The sequence below is a fragment of the Canis lupus genome, chromosome 1 (assembly GCF_003254725.2).
Source record: "Canis lupus dingo isolate Sandy chromosome 1, ASM325472v2, whole genome shotgun sequence".
Lineage (NCBI taxonomy): Eukaryota > Metazoa > Chordata > Mammalia > Carnivora > Canidae > Canis > Canis lupus.
In genome coordinates, this window is record NC_064243.1 from 98,452,641 (window position 1) to 98,465,448 (window position 12,808).

Here is a 12,808-nt window from a genome sequence, read left to right on the forward strand (position 1 = left end):
TCATGCGGGTAGCCTAGGAGAAGTGCTGGAAACACAGCAGGAAAACACAAGAGCCGTTGAGCCCCGTCACAGGTCTGCATGGACCATGCCGGACACACGCCTGCCCACAGCCATGGCGGGCAGATAGCACACGCGGGCCAGGTGGCACTCTGACAGAGTCATCCCACAGTAACACCTGCAACATCTTTCCCCAGCAAACCTCCCATCAGAAAAGCCAGCGAGAGGAGAGGTCAAATTGTCAGAATTCTTTTTCTTTTCCTCTCCTCTTTATTCTAAAAAGCATGTAATGGACAAAAATGGGAGAAGAAAAATACGGTCTGGGCAATCCACAAACTGGATAACGGCCCCCAAGACAACTACCAAAATCAAGAGTTGACTATATCCAAGACAGTGAAACAGCGTTCCATGGAAAAGCATCGTCCTTGCTTTCAATGTATAAAAATTTCTAATGGTTAGATGAAAAAACAATTTAAAAATGTACTTTTCTACCCCTGAATGTTGGGACTCTCGGCTCTGCACAGGGGTTTACGTAGCATGTAAACAATGACTATTCCTATCAGTTCTCCAGCTGGCAGCTGAGAGAATCCTCCATCTAGTTCTGGGAGCCTGGGCTGCTGTGAAGGAAGCACCCGCAGTACGGGCCATCCTCCAGGGGAAGGTGGGCCTCCAGACCAGCAAGAGCTGGAGGGACAGGGCGGGCCGCAGGTCACCACACACAAACTAGGTCTTTCTAAACACAGCTCTAGAAACACCCGGCTTCAGATGAAGGATCAGGAGAAAACCATGAAAGCACTAAGGCCTCAAAAGAATCAAAATGCAAGCTGAGAGTGCGGCTGACTTTCCAAGGTTACACCCTGTGTGTTGATCCGAAATGAAAAGGGTATGGGAGAGAAGATGGACTCTGCGGAAAAGCAAGTTGATGGTGAGCAGGGCTCGGCGGGCGTACCTGATACCTGGCGGTCTGATTTTCAGAACTGGGATGTCAATACTGATGTAATAATCTAAATAAGAGAAACAGGAAGTAGAGGTAGAGGGATGGCAGTACACGCTAGTCAGAGTATTCACAACACCCCTGAGCACAGGATGGGACCTAGACCGCGCTGAGGGCGCCACCAGTCGGGGGCCCGGAGGGAGGGCCTGCACAGAAGGCTGGCCTTTTGGGGAACCCCAGCCAAATACTCTAGAACGAAAACTTAAGTTCAAAAACATTACAAATGAAAATAATCTCTGTCTAACAAATGGAAAAGCCTGATCTGGAATACAATTTGGGGTGAGTTCTGAGTTCTGTTGTCTTACTGGGCTTGTGTCGTCGAAGCATCAGAAGCCTACGGCGACCACACATGACCTGGGCTCCGCACAGTCGAGAGCCGCTCAACACCAAATTACTGGGTTTAACTCAGTCATTCAGGGGAACCAGACACTGACTGGGCCCCACCCGGGGAATACTGAAAATCTATAAAGTGAGCCTCGAATGCCCCTGCAGGGAAAGAACGCCTTCGTAAAGAATGGCAAAAAGATCTAAAAGTGAAGGCGATTTGTCAAAAGAGAGTCTTTGATTACAAATCAAATATTGAAAAAAAAAAAGACAAAAACAAAACTAAACAAAAACACAACCTCAAAGAAAAAACAAAACCCTGTACATTAAAAAGAAAAGGCAGCTCCACTGATTTGGCTAACTCTGGAAAGTCTTAAACTTTCTAAAGTTTAGTACAGACCTTACAGAAAGCGAGTACCGCCGTGCACACACAGCGACTAACCCAAGTGCACTGAAAAGATAAGCACCCCGAAAAATCAGGGGACCACTTGGAGAAAATTAACATCGCCAAAACAATTACAGAACAAAAAGACTTACTGGGAGGAAAAATTAAAAGGAATATGATGTTAAATGTTAAGTAAAAGGGGCACAGGGATGATGGCGCAGCACCGTGCTTCAAGTGGTTTTTTAAAATGGTTCACATCCAGGAGGGCCAAGACTATTTTTTAGAGAAAATGAATGCGGTCATTAGGAACAACAGAACGAAACGAGAAAAGAATCCTGGCCAGATGTGAGAAAATCCTGAAGACCAAGCCCTCCCCTGGGCTCGGGGTCCCCACCTGAAACAAAAGCAAGTTTACTGCTTGATGTGAAAACAAGAGAAAACACCCCCTGGTAACGAGGGAAAACCTGTCTCGGACACAAGGAGACTTGATTGTTTCAGTCACCGGGAAGGATGCCGCTCTTGCCCTGAAGGCTCCCAAGTCTGCGGCTGGGTTTCTAGTCTACGCTCTGGGCAGCTTGGCCCGGTGAGGTCACCCCATCACAGAACTCCAAGGCAGCACTTCCCAACACAGAATGAGGCTTGTCCATTACCTTGAGCTCCTGCAGCTGGTCGGGCTCATAGAGTTTGGGGGACAGCGCCTGAGCCAGGAAGGCGTCCAGCTCCTGGCGGCGCAGAATCCGCGCTCCGGGCCACTGCACCATATACCTGTGGGTGGACAGAGAGGGTCTGGCGTCAGCGTCAGGATGGAGCCGTCACCAGTCACACACACAAGCCGCCATCCAGTTTCTAAGGACACGTGGGTGACATGCATAGGGCAACCCCCGAGGGCTCTCACCCAGCGTCTCTATGTGCCCAGCAAGACACCAGCTACAAATGCGTGTCACCACCTGGGCTCAACAGTATTTGCTTTCAGAGGGATTAAAGTCGCACCCCACATCTACACATGCTACAAACCAGCTGCGCAGTGATTTCTGATACTTCACTCAGGTATTCAAACCTGAAAATACATCTTAGGCACCAATTCACACAATTTATTTTAATTCAAGACTGTATACCTGGGAGGCAGATGCTAGGTCCAAATAAGAAAGACGCAGCTCCTGGTGAACAGTGAGTGTCGCGTGAGACATGTGCACAGAAGAGGCTCCAGTGCGGCAGGTGAGCGCGTGGGGAAGGGCAGGAAGGGGCCTGAGGGACCCAAACTGATGCTGCGGCCTCCAAAACCGGTGCCCTCAACCCTCGGACACACAGACCTCCCGGGCGGGGGGGGGGGGGGGGGGGGGGGGGGGGGCAGCCCTGGTGGGAGCAGCTATGGGCAAAACTGATTTTTAAATCTGAAACATCCATCTGTGCCGTCTGCCTGGGAACTGCCAGGCATCCACCTCTTCCCCTTACTCACCTTGCCATACGCACAGCCTTCATGACAGCCACAGGGAGCCCAGCCAAGGTGTGGCCACCACCCAGAACAGCCTGAGTCCTCCCGAGCCCAACAGCCCCGGCCCCACACTCAGCAAACCAGAAGGACCACCCAGTCAAGTTGCTGCTGATCACTAAAAATAACGTGGGTGTCAGAACCCTGTAACCTCTGGCGGGCAGCTCCAAGAGCAGACAGCCCTGACATCCCCACAAAGCTCCTTCCAGTCCCATCTGTGAGAAGTTCTCTCAGAGCTGAGAATCTAAGTCAACAAGAGCAGGAGCAAGTTGGTGTGGAATGTGCAAGAACATTAGTCCATGGGAATGTGCAAGAACCCGCAAAGAGGAGGTTCCATCCAGCAGATTTAGAGGTATTTTCAATGAAACCCCCAAGAGAACACGGTAAATGCTTGCTAGGTGCCAGGCACTGGTCTACACAGGCACATACTGCACTGCACCAAACCCCATGGCCCCAGGAACCCCAGGGTAGGGGCCACCCTGAAACACGGGGGACACACATTTTGCAGGAACATTACGTGGTTCCTGGTATGAGGAGGAAGTAAAAGTAATTTCAATGCAAATGAAGGGTAGACGACATCTCCATGGTATGAAGATTAAGCTAGATGTACTTAACAGAAATGGTCGCCCTGTTGATGCCCACAGTGACCAAGGCAGCACCCTTGCAGCTGTGCAGGTACCGCACGCCTGCGGTACAACGGCCTTGGTCTGAGTCTGGGCTCGTCGAGAGCCTGTGGTGTGCACAGTCCCCTTCATCTGACAACAGCAGCCGTGGGGAGCACCATGCACAGTGTACATCCTCGGCCTGCAAGTCTGGCTACCTTGTATTTATCTATCATTCCCTAAAGGTGGAGATGAAATCACAGAACACGAGATTTGCCGTCTTGAGCATGTGCACGTAGACAGTGCCTGTGTGCAAGCCGCTAGTCACCTGTGTGCCTGGGAGACAGACGCCTCCTCCAGGCCCCCCACATGCTCCTTCTAAGATGATGAATGAGGAAAACCGCCATCTAGGGGACAGGCTGCTTTTGTTGGCAGCAAAGACTCTCTGAGCTGTGTTTTTGGTTAGGATGCCTGGTATCTGCTCCATTTGGTTTTCTATTCACGTTTTCCCAGAACCACCATCTACCTCTCTCCTGGATGCACAAAGATGTGAGGAACACACAGCCATGGGCCATGCCCACAGCATTATGGTCTTGAGTAGAGGTGACAGGAGCAGCGGCCTGGCCTGCTCCCCCCGAGCAGATGGTGGGCGGCTGTCTGTGGGGCTGGGCTGGGTCAGGACCCCTGCAAAGGTCAAAGACACTGCCGACTGCCTGCATCTTGCATGGGGACTCAGCCCTCCACCTCCTCAACTGTCTACACCTGGGTCCTGCCAGGTGTAAACCCAGCCTGCCACTCCGAGCCCGAGCCCGAGCCCTTTGGGAGGAGGGCCTGTCTGTCCTGGCTGTACTGCAGGAAGGACGCCTTCCGCCGTACTCTACACCTGTGCTCCACCCCCACGCTGAACCTGAGCTCAAGTCTGCACCCCACCCTACACCAGCTTCGCGAGGATGGTTCTAGGGACCTGGCTGCCCTCCTCCCATCCCCCAGGGCTGTCACCATGTCGACTGCAGAGCACAAATGACAGAGACATGGAGATCACCACCAGCGTGCGGCCGGGGCAGTTGCCCCCAAGGCAGGAACAAACCTCACTGGAAAGAGACCCCGGCACACACGAATCGAGAAACCGTCTAGTCGGGGGCAGACGAGCGGCAGCCAGGGTCTCGGGGCCTCGTCAAGGTCGCAGGAGATCTAGAGACGGACAGGCCGGTGTTCACCCCACATCAACCCAGAGGACCCCTCGAGAGGGGCCACCAGGGCTGGAGGAGACTCAACAGCCAGATCTGGCGGGAGCTGAGATCTGCTGCTGACCCAGAACGTCCCTGCAACAACCAGCAAATATCAGAGATGTGTGCAGGAGCTTTGCTGGGAGGACCTTTCTGATTTTGATGTCTTTGTTTTTAGAAACACATACCCAAGAGCTCAGGAGCAAAGGCATAGCACCCACAACCTACATCCAAGGGTCCAGGACACATGGACAGAACAGGACAAAGCCGTGGCCGTAACACACGACCATGTGGGGGTGAAGATGAAAGATAGCCACAAACTCCTTGAATCCCTCCCAATTTGTTCAAGTCTGAAGTTACGCAAAACAAAGGGGGGCAGAGGAGGGAAGTGGGAAGAAAAGGAAAAGAGAAAATTAAAGAGAGAAAACCCCAGCCCAGCACAGCCACCACAGCCAAGGGTGGCAGGGGCACTCCCGCAGCCCCACAGTGAGCCAGACCCTTGCACTCCTTCTCCCTGTCCCACATCCCTGTCCCTCAGTCTGCAGCACAACTAACCGCCTTCCTTGGATTTGCAGACCACGGGTCTCAAGAGTGCAGGACCACACACTCCCAGGAGACAAGGCTGGACCACATCCGCAAACACCTGCCACAGATGCCAATGAATCTGTCAGGGTCCTGTAGATGTGGAGCCTGCTGCCTGGGCACCGACAGGGCCTCATCACCTCCCTCCCAGGGACCTAGGCCTGACCCCAGGGCCTCGAGAGGCACACATCGACCCCGAACCACCCTCCTGGCCTCTCCCCTCCTCCTTAGCCCACCCCCTCGCCTGAGATCATGCCAGAGCCCAAGGGGGGGTGCAGTGCATTGGTCACCTGCCTTGGCCCAACCCCAAATGCAGAAGGTCAAACACACTCTCTCTGTGGATGTGGACCAGTCTGGTTCCTGGTGTCCTGGGGCTTGTCGTGTGAGCCGCGGTCCCTCACAGCTCCCGGACTTCCTCTCAACCAGCTCCACTTCCCTGGACCTGAAACAGCTTTCCTGAGCAGCTCTCCTACGTCTGCCCATCTCCATAGCCAAGCAGGCCACCTGCCTCCCACAGGGGTGCTACAGCCCCCTGAGACATGGCCAGTCACACTAATCTTTCCAAGTTCTAAAACAAGTGTATTTTCTACAAATAACCACACACATACACACAAATCAATCATAAAGACTGTCTTAAAAACAATCCTGAAATCTGAAATCTGAAAGACTCTACAAAGGCCATCTGAGCAATGCTGGGGCGATGGCCAAGGAGGCACCACGAGGATGAACATGGAGACCAGGTGAGGGTGGCGGCTTCCAGGTTGGTGGACAGACAGCCATCCATGGGGTAAAGGCCACAGGATGACTTAGATTTGGAAGAGACAAATATGATCAACCAAATGTATTCTTGATAATTAGATCTTAGAGGATCCAAAACCTTTGTCTCTAATGTTTGGCTACTTTAGGTTTTTTTATTGACAAAAACAGCTCCATAAATGAATTTTCCATTCAAGGAAACCAGAAGATTCTAAACAAAAATTAATTTAAAGCAAAGATCTAGCTTCTCCCATGAGCCAATCCTCAATACACTCAAGTCAGTCAACCTCAATTCAGCAAAGAAGAGGCTTCTGCACGAGTCACTAACCGTAAAGCCTGGGGTGAACGAAGAAAACGTGAGGAAATGAACCCTTGCCTGAAGCCAAGGGGAAGAAACAGGGGAGCCGAGGGCCAAGGGTGAGGGACACCCAGGGCCAGGTCCCAGGCTCTGATGCCACTCAGAGGCTGTCCCGTGGGGAGGGTCCAGGGCCTGGGAGGCAGGGCCGTCTCTGCCCCTAGGAAGCAGGGAGGTGCTGCCAGGGTGTCGGAGAACGACCCAGCAGGGACAATGAAGCACCAAGTTAGTGACAGCCATAGAAGATGCAGAAGCTGTGAGTCCACGTAGGTCTGAGGGGAAGGAGAGTCCATGTAACAGGTACTCGTTCCCAAGGGGACCAAGAGGCCCCGCCGGAGCAGTGCTGTGGACACCCGCCTGGCCTGATGGTCAGGGTGCCGGTGCACAGCCCGGGCGTGACCATGGCAGTAGGGGGGGCCGCCATACCTTCCAGTGTCTGGTGAACAACCAATAGTACTTAACACAAGACATGAACCCTTAAGTCTAGATGGAAGGCAGGACACAGACTGATTCTGAGGATGGTCCTTTTTTGCCCCTGATTACAAAGGCTGTATCCTGCCCACGCTACAGCACCCCGCCTGCAGCCCCAATTCTTCTCTGTAGGGTCTGTGGGGAGCACTGATCATGCACACGGCTGCTGAGTCAGCAGGCTGTACACCTAATACTAACAGAACATAGGTTAATTATACTCCAATTTAAAAAAAATTAAAGTCTCTTTGTATTGCACTTGCAACTTTTCCCTATGTTGGAAACTGGTTCAAAAAACGAAAGAACCAAATGCACGTATGCACGCCAGCTTGCCTTACTGCCAACACCAAGTATCCCCCCAGCATCTGGGGCCCAGCAGTGGAGGGCAGGGCAGCACGCAGCGCCCAGACCTGGTCTCAATCCCTGTCCAGGGGCAGGAGAGGGCAGGGCCCAGGGTGAGCCTCAGCCTCCGGTGGTGCCAGAAAGCAATACGTGCTGGGGACAGAGGACACAAGAGCCCCAAACAGGCCCTGAGGCCGAAGCTGGGACAATCTGAGCTACCGAATAAACAATGTCACCTGAGGTTATAACTCTAGGAATGAAACAGCCACGCATCCACATGGTCCACCCTAGGTTAAGTGCTTGCAAGGAAAGAACAGATACATTTTCCCAAAAGAACTCCAAATGACACATAATAAAACACGTATAGCCTTTAAAATCCCTACTTTTTTTTTTTTTTTTTTTTTAAGATTTTATTTATTCAGAGAGAGAGAGAGGCAGAGTCACAGGCAGAGGAGAAGCAGGCTCCGTGCAGGGAGCCTGACATGGGACTCGATCCCGGGTCTCCAGGATCACACCCCGGGCTGCAGGCAGAGCTAAACCACTGCGCTACTGGGGCTGCCCCCAAATCCCTACTTTTTAAAGGATAAAGTATGTTTAAGATCATGACATTTCTATCAAACACACCATGTAGGATGCACTCCAATCCACACTGTGTTCCATCTCAGACATGAACACGGATGAGCACAGTGGCCCAGGATCACAGGCACCCTTGGGCACAGCCGTGTGGTCACGTGGGAGGCCGCACCTACCGTAGGACGCAGCACAGCACCGTCAGGTGGGTGGGCACGCTGGCCGGGTTGAGCATGGCTGGTGTGTCCGACCTCATGCAGGCCAGGAAGGCCCTCATCCTGCGATTCTTGTCCTCCACAGCCTTGCCCAGCCACAGCCGCTTCAGGTTGGGGCACGTCCACTCCCTGAAGGCCAGGGCTTCCACCAGCTCCGGTGTCTGTGGAGATTTCCCTTTGTACGCTGCCCACTCTTTAATGATGACAGGTGGAACTGGAGGAGGGAAAAGCAGAGGAGACCCATTTGTGCCCAGCTCAGCCACCGGAAGCCAAAACAAATCCAACCCTCCAATAAGCACAGCCTGAGGATGCCACCGCTCACACAGCAATGCATTCTCTCATCAGCAAGCCACCGGCCACCAGTCCTCAGGTCTAGAACGTCGTGTCCCCTGTGCACTGTGGTGGCTCAATCAGATTTCCATTCAGGCCACCAATAAGTTCTTCCTCAATCAAATCACGGTTTCACTTCCCCATATAACTCATATGTATAAATCAAAGATGTCAGAAAACATTTATTAAGTCTGTTAAGTTTTAATAGTAACAACTAGTAAAATTTACAGAAGTACATGACTATCACAGAAATCCAAAGGAAATCCAATTTAGATATCTAATCTTTTTCTACAGACACACACTTTGACTAATCAGATCCAAAAAGTAATCTACACTTGGTGCCACTTTGTTGAGAGTCCACTTTAACAGACACACCTGTTAAACTGTGTTTTTAAAGATTGGTAAGAACAAGCTCCCTGCAGTAAGACCCCAAGAGCCCAGGAAGGCAGCAAACAGGCAATAAATAGTCCATGTTTTAAAATCCCAGGTGATGTCAGCACATGGTAATTCTACTCAGGAAGACTGAAGACAAAGCATAAAACTCCCCATTTTACCTCCAAGGAGGCAAGCTCTAGCAAAACGGCCTCTTACCCGTCACTGTCCAACCATTACTGGAGTCCGTTAATTCTTAAAGCACAAACAAGCACTTTTTCCCATATAATTTTGAATACAAGCAAAGGAATACAAGCAAAGGAAAAGCGTGGCAGGCGATACAGCAATGGCCCGGCACGCCACAGGGAGCTCAACCCAAGGTCTCCTCACCGCGCTGAGGGTACCAGCAGGTGCGGGGCTCTGGCTGTGCATTTCCTAGGCAACAAGAGCATGCCTGAGCCCAGGACCCAGCGAGCAGCCCTCGTGACCCACCCAGAACCAGGATGGCATTGGGACCCCACCGCCACCTTCCACGGGGCCACCCATCCAAACAACAGCACCCAGGATGGGCTCACTTCCCCTGGTGCAGCACCCGAGGCAGATGGGGGAGACTCAAGGCCCAAACTCTGGTGGAGTGAGCTCTCCCCGTCCTGCCTGCACAGGGTCCGGAAGAAGGTGGGCAGCCAGACACCCGGACACACAGGGCATCAGCCACAGGACAGCCTCACATGGGGCAGGGAAAGGTGTGCTGCCAAGGGGGCCTGGAACCCCCGCCCCCAGGAGCGGACTGCAGGTCAAGATAGCGCCCCAACATCCTCTGACAGAACAGCGACACTTTAGTCACTGGGAAAATCTCTTCCATTCCCATTTGAGTATCTTAGCATCTAAGTATTAAAGAAACATCTAGAACACATAAAATGCTTAAAGTCCACTGAGTGCAGAGATACACACGAGTAGAGCGTATAGCAGTACATGAACCTTTGTGTTCATCTGCATTCTGAGAGCCAGTCACGCACCCACATGGGTCCCGTCCTTGGACTCACAATCCAGCTGCACGCCTGCCAAGCCCTGGCACACAGGGCACACACACAGGGTGGCCGTCACTCCCACGACCCCCTCTGCCCAACTCGTATTGCAGGCTGGCAGGCATCAGCCCCTAATACACGGGCCAAGGTTGGTCACAAAACAAGCCTTTAACCAACAGGCTGGGTGTCTACCAGTTAACCCACTAAGTTCAGTTCCACACCAAAAAAGCGCAAAGACACTCAAATCTATTTGGTAACATTCATTCTGGTGGCAAAACTCAAAGGCACCAGTGAGGCTTTACCTCTGGTTATAGGGTTAGCTCCCCAGGCTCTCCATGTCCTCCCACCACATACGCAGGACACAGAAGTCTGTCCGACAGCAAAGCTGCTCCCGGAACTCACTCCATGCATCACAACTTACTGGTGGGGAGCCTGTGGCCCGTCGCCTCCCAGGTATTGACTGAGCACCTCCTATGGACCAGGAGAGGGTGGGCAGAGCGGAAGCTGTGGAGGCTGGGGCCCAACCCCTGCACTATGCAGACAGATGGTGTCCTTGACCCCTGAGGCCCAGCCCTGGGAGCAGGCACCACAGCAAGGGGTCAAGCAGTCAGTACCACAACCTCGAGGAGCACAGACGCCTCCCACCCGTGACGCGGCCACGAGCACGTGAGGTCAACCACAGTTAACGCCTAGAAGCCTCGAGGGTCAGTTTCCAGAGTGACATGCGGCAGCCCTGGTGACCCCACTCACAGGACAAGCAGAAACAGAGGAGTGACCAGGAAGTCACGTGGGCTTCCAGCAGGGAAGCTGGAGCATCACTCCTGGGCACACACGTCTGGTACTCAGACAAGAGCAGGGGTACAAGAGTATGGCCACAACGGCCCACAAGGTGAAACGTGACCTCGGGCCCAGGGCTCCAGGGACCCAGCCGAGCCACCATCAGCCAACATTCACCGAGGCCTTTCCCTTCACAGAGAAACTCACCCATTCGGGCAGACCCGAAAACACTGGACGGGACGCTGTCTTCCTTCCCTTGCGCTAAAGGGACACTGACATCAGCAAAAACAGCTCCTGCTGCGGGTTCTGGCACCACCTGAGACCTCGCTGGGGATGCACCTTCTTTACACGAAGTGCAAGCCAGGACCTATGATGTGTACACTCAGACTGCGGCTGAGAAACCAGCCTTTCCCTCAGACAGGAATCGTCGTCTTTGGTGGCACAAAGGACACGGGGAACCAGCGACCTTGCCAATCCATCATAACGCCGACGGGGATCCTCCCAGGCCAGAAGTAACGACGATGTTTGGTTTTCTAAGCCATTTTCAACCACCTGGCGGTGGCTGGGAACTGGCCCACATGAGGAACGCTCGTGAGCATGAGCTGGGCCTGCAGAGGACTGAGTGTGAAAGGGGGTGTGACAGCTCATGGGTATGGCTGCGGGAGAAGATGGGAGATAGGCCGCTCCCACGACCATAGCCTGCCGGGCTGTGGCCTGCATGCAGGGTGGACGACCGCTATGCCTGCCAACCTCAGGGTAGATAGCTGCTCTCCTGTGTGACCAGCGAGGCCCAGGACTCAGCACATGTGAGACCCTAAAGCACACGGGACCAGAACAAGCGCACACTCCCCGGCTCTGCCTGAAGAGCTACAATGTGCCCACTTTGATCTGCTGTGTCTGCACCCCACATCTCCCCCACTCTGTGCCCCCCTCACCTCATGCTCCTCACCCCACACCCCCTCACCTCATATCCCTTACGTCCCCCTCACCCCGCACCCCCCTCACCCTACGCCCCTATGTCCCCACTTCCCCCTCACCACACGCTCCCCTCACCTTACACCCTTATATACCCTTGACCTTACATCCCCCCTCACCTCACACCCATTATGTCCTTACGTCCCCCTCACCTCACAGTCCCCTAATTTCACGCCCCCTTGACCTTATATCCCCCTCACCCCACTCCCTTCACCCTGCACCCCATGTCCCCACATCCCCCTCACCACACGCCCCCCTCACCTCACGCTCCGCCACCTTATGTCCTTACGTCCCCCCACCTTACGTACCCTCACCTCATGCCCCCCCATCTTATGTCCCCCTCACCTTACATCCCCACATCCCCCTCACCTTAAACCCCCCTCACCTTACGTCCCCTTCATGTTCTATAAGCCTGTTTCCTACTTTCTCTTGGGGTCCTGAGGAGTCTTGTTGAAGAAACAGAGGCCAGTTTTCCTAAGGGGACAGTAATTTGAAAATGTGCACGTCACTCAGCTTTGCTTCCTGGATTTCTCCCTCTTGTACTGTGGCTGAGGAGTCCCGTGACCCTGCAGTCCTCTGGGAACCGGGCCCCCTTCTGTCCTCCATCCCCTGACCTCCTGGCAGGGTGAGGGATGGCCTGTCCTTACCAAGCCACCAGCAGGTGGGCGTTCCTGTCCCCAGGCCCCGGCCGAGAGCCAGCAGCCACGCAGGTACCCTCCCTCCCCCTGCCCTGGGCAAAGACTCCTGCAGGGTCTGCATGGCGCTGGGAAGGGGCCGCAGCCCCACTGCCTCAGCCCCAAGCAGCATCCTCTCCTAGTCAACGAGCCTCTGATGAATTTCCTAACAGCGAAACAGTGAAACCCAGGAGTGGACACAGGAAACAAGACATGTGTGTCACTCGGTCTGACTTCCACAGGCCAGAGTTTATAAGCATCTGAGGGTGGATATCCCTGTCGCCACCTAATGACTCTAAAAACAAAACTGTGCTAAGTCACTAGAGCGCTAGACCTCGCGTTATAGATAA

The 12,808-nt window shown here is 53.5% G+C and overlaps 1 protein-coding gene across 4 annotated transcripts in view; it reads right to left on the bottom strand.

The window, feature by feature from the left end:
• FAM120A (family with sequence similarity 120A) overlaps nt 1-12,808 on the bottom strand; it is an 87,319-nt gene that overhangs the window by 15,453 nt on the left and 59,058 nt on the right. For all 4 annotated transcript variants that reach the window (XM_049093448.1, XM_025423644.3, XM_049093416.1 and 1 more), the window contains 2 exons: nt 8,270-8,519; nt 2,351-2,465 (listed from right to left, as the gene is read on the bottom strand). In XM_049093448.1, the coding sequence (XP_048949405.1) occupies nt 2,351-2,465; nt 8,270-8,519 (365 nt within the window). The remainder of the gene's footprint in view (nt 1-2,350; nt 2,466-8,269; nt 8,520-12,808) is intronic.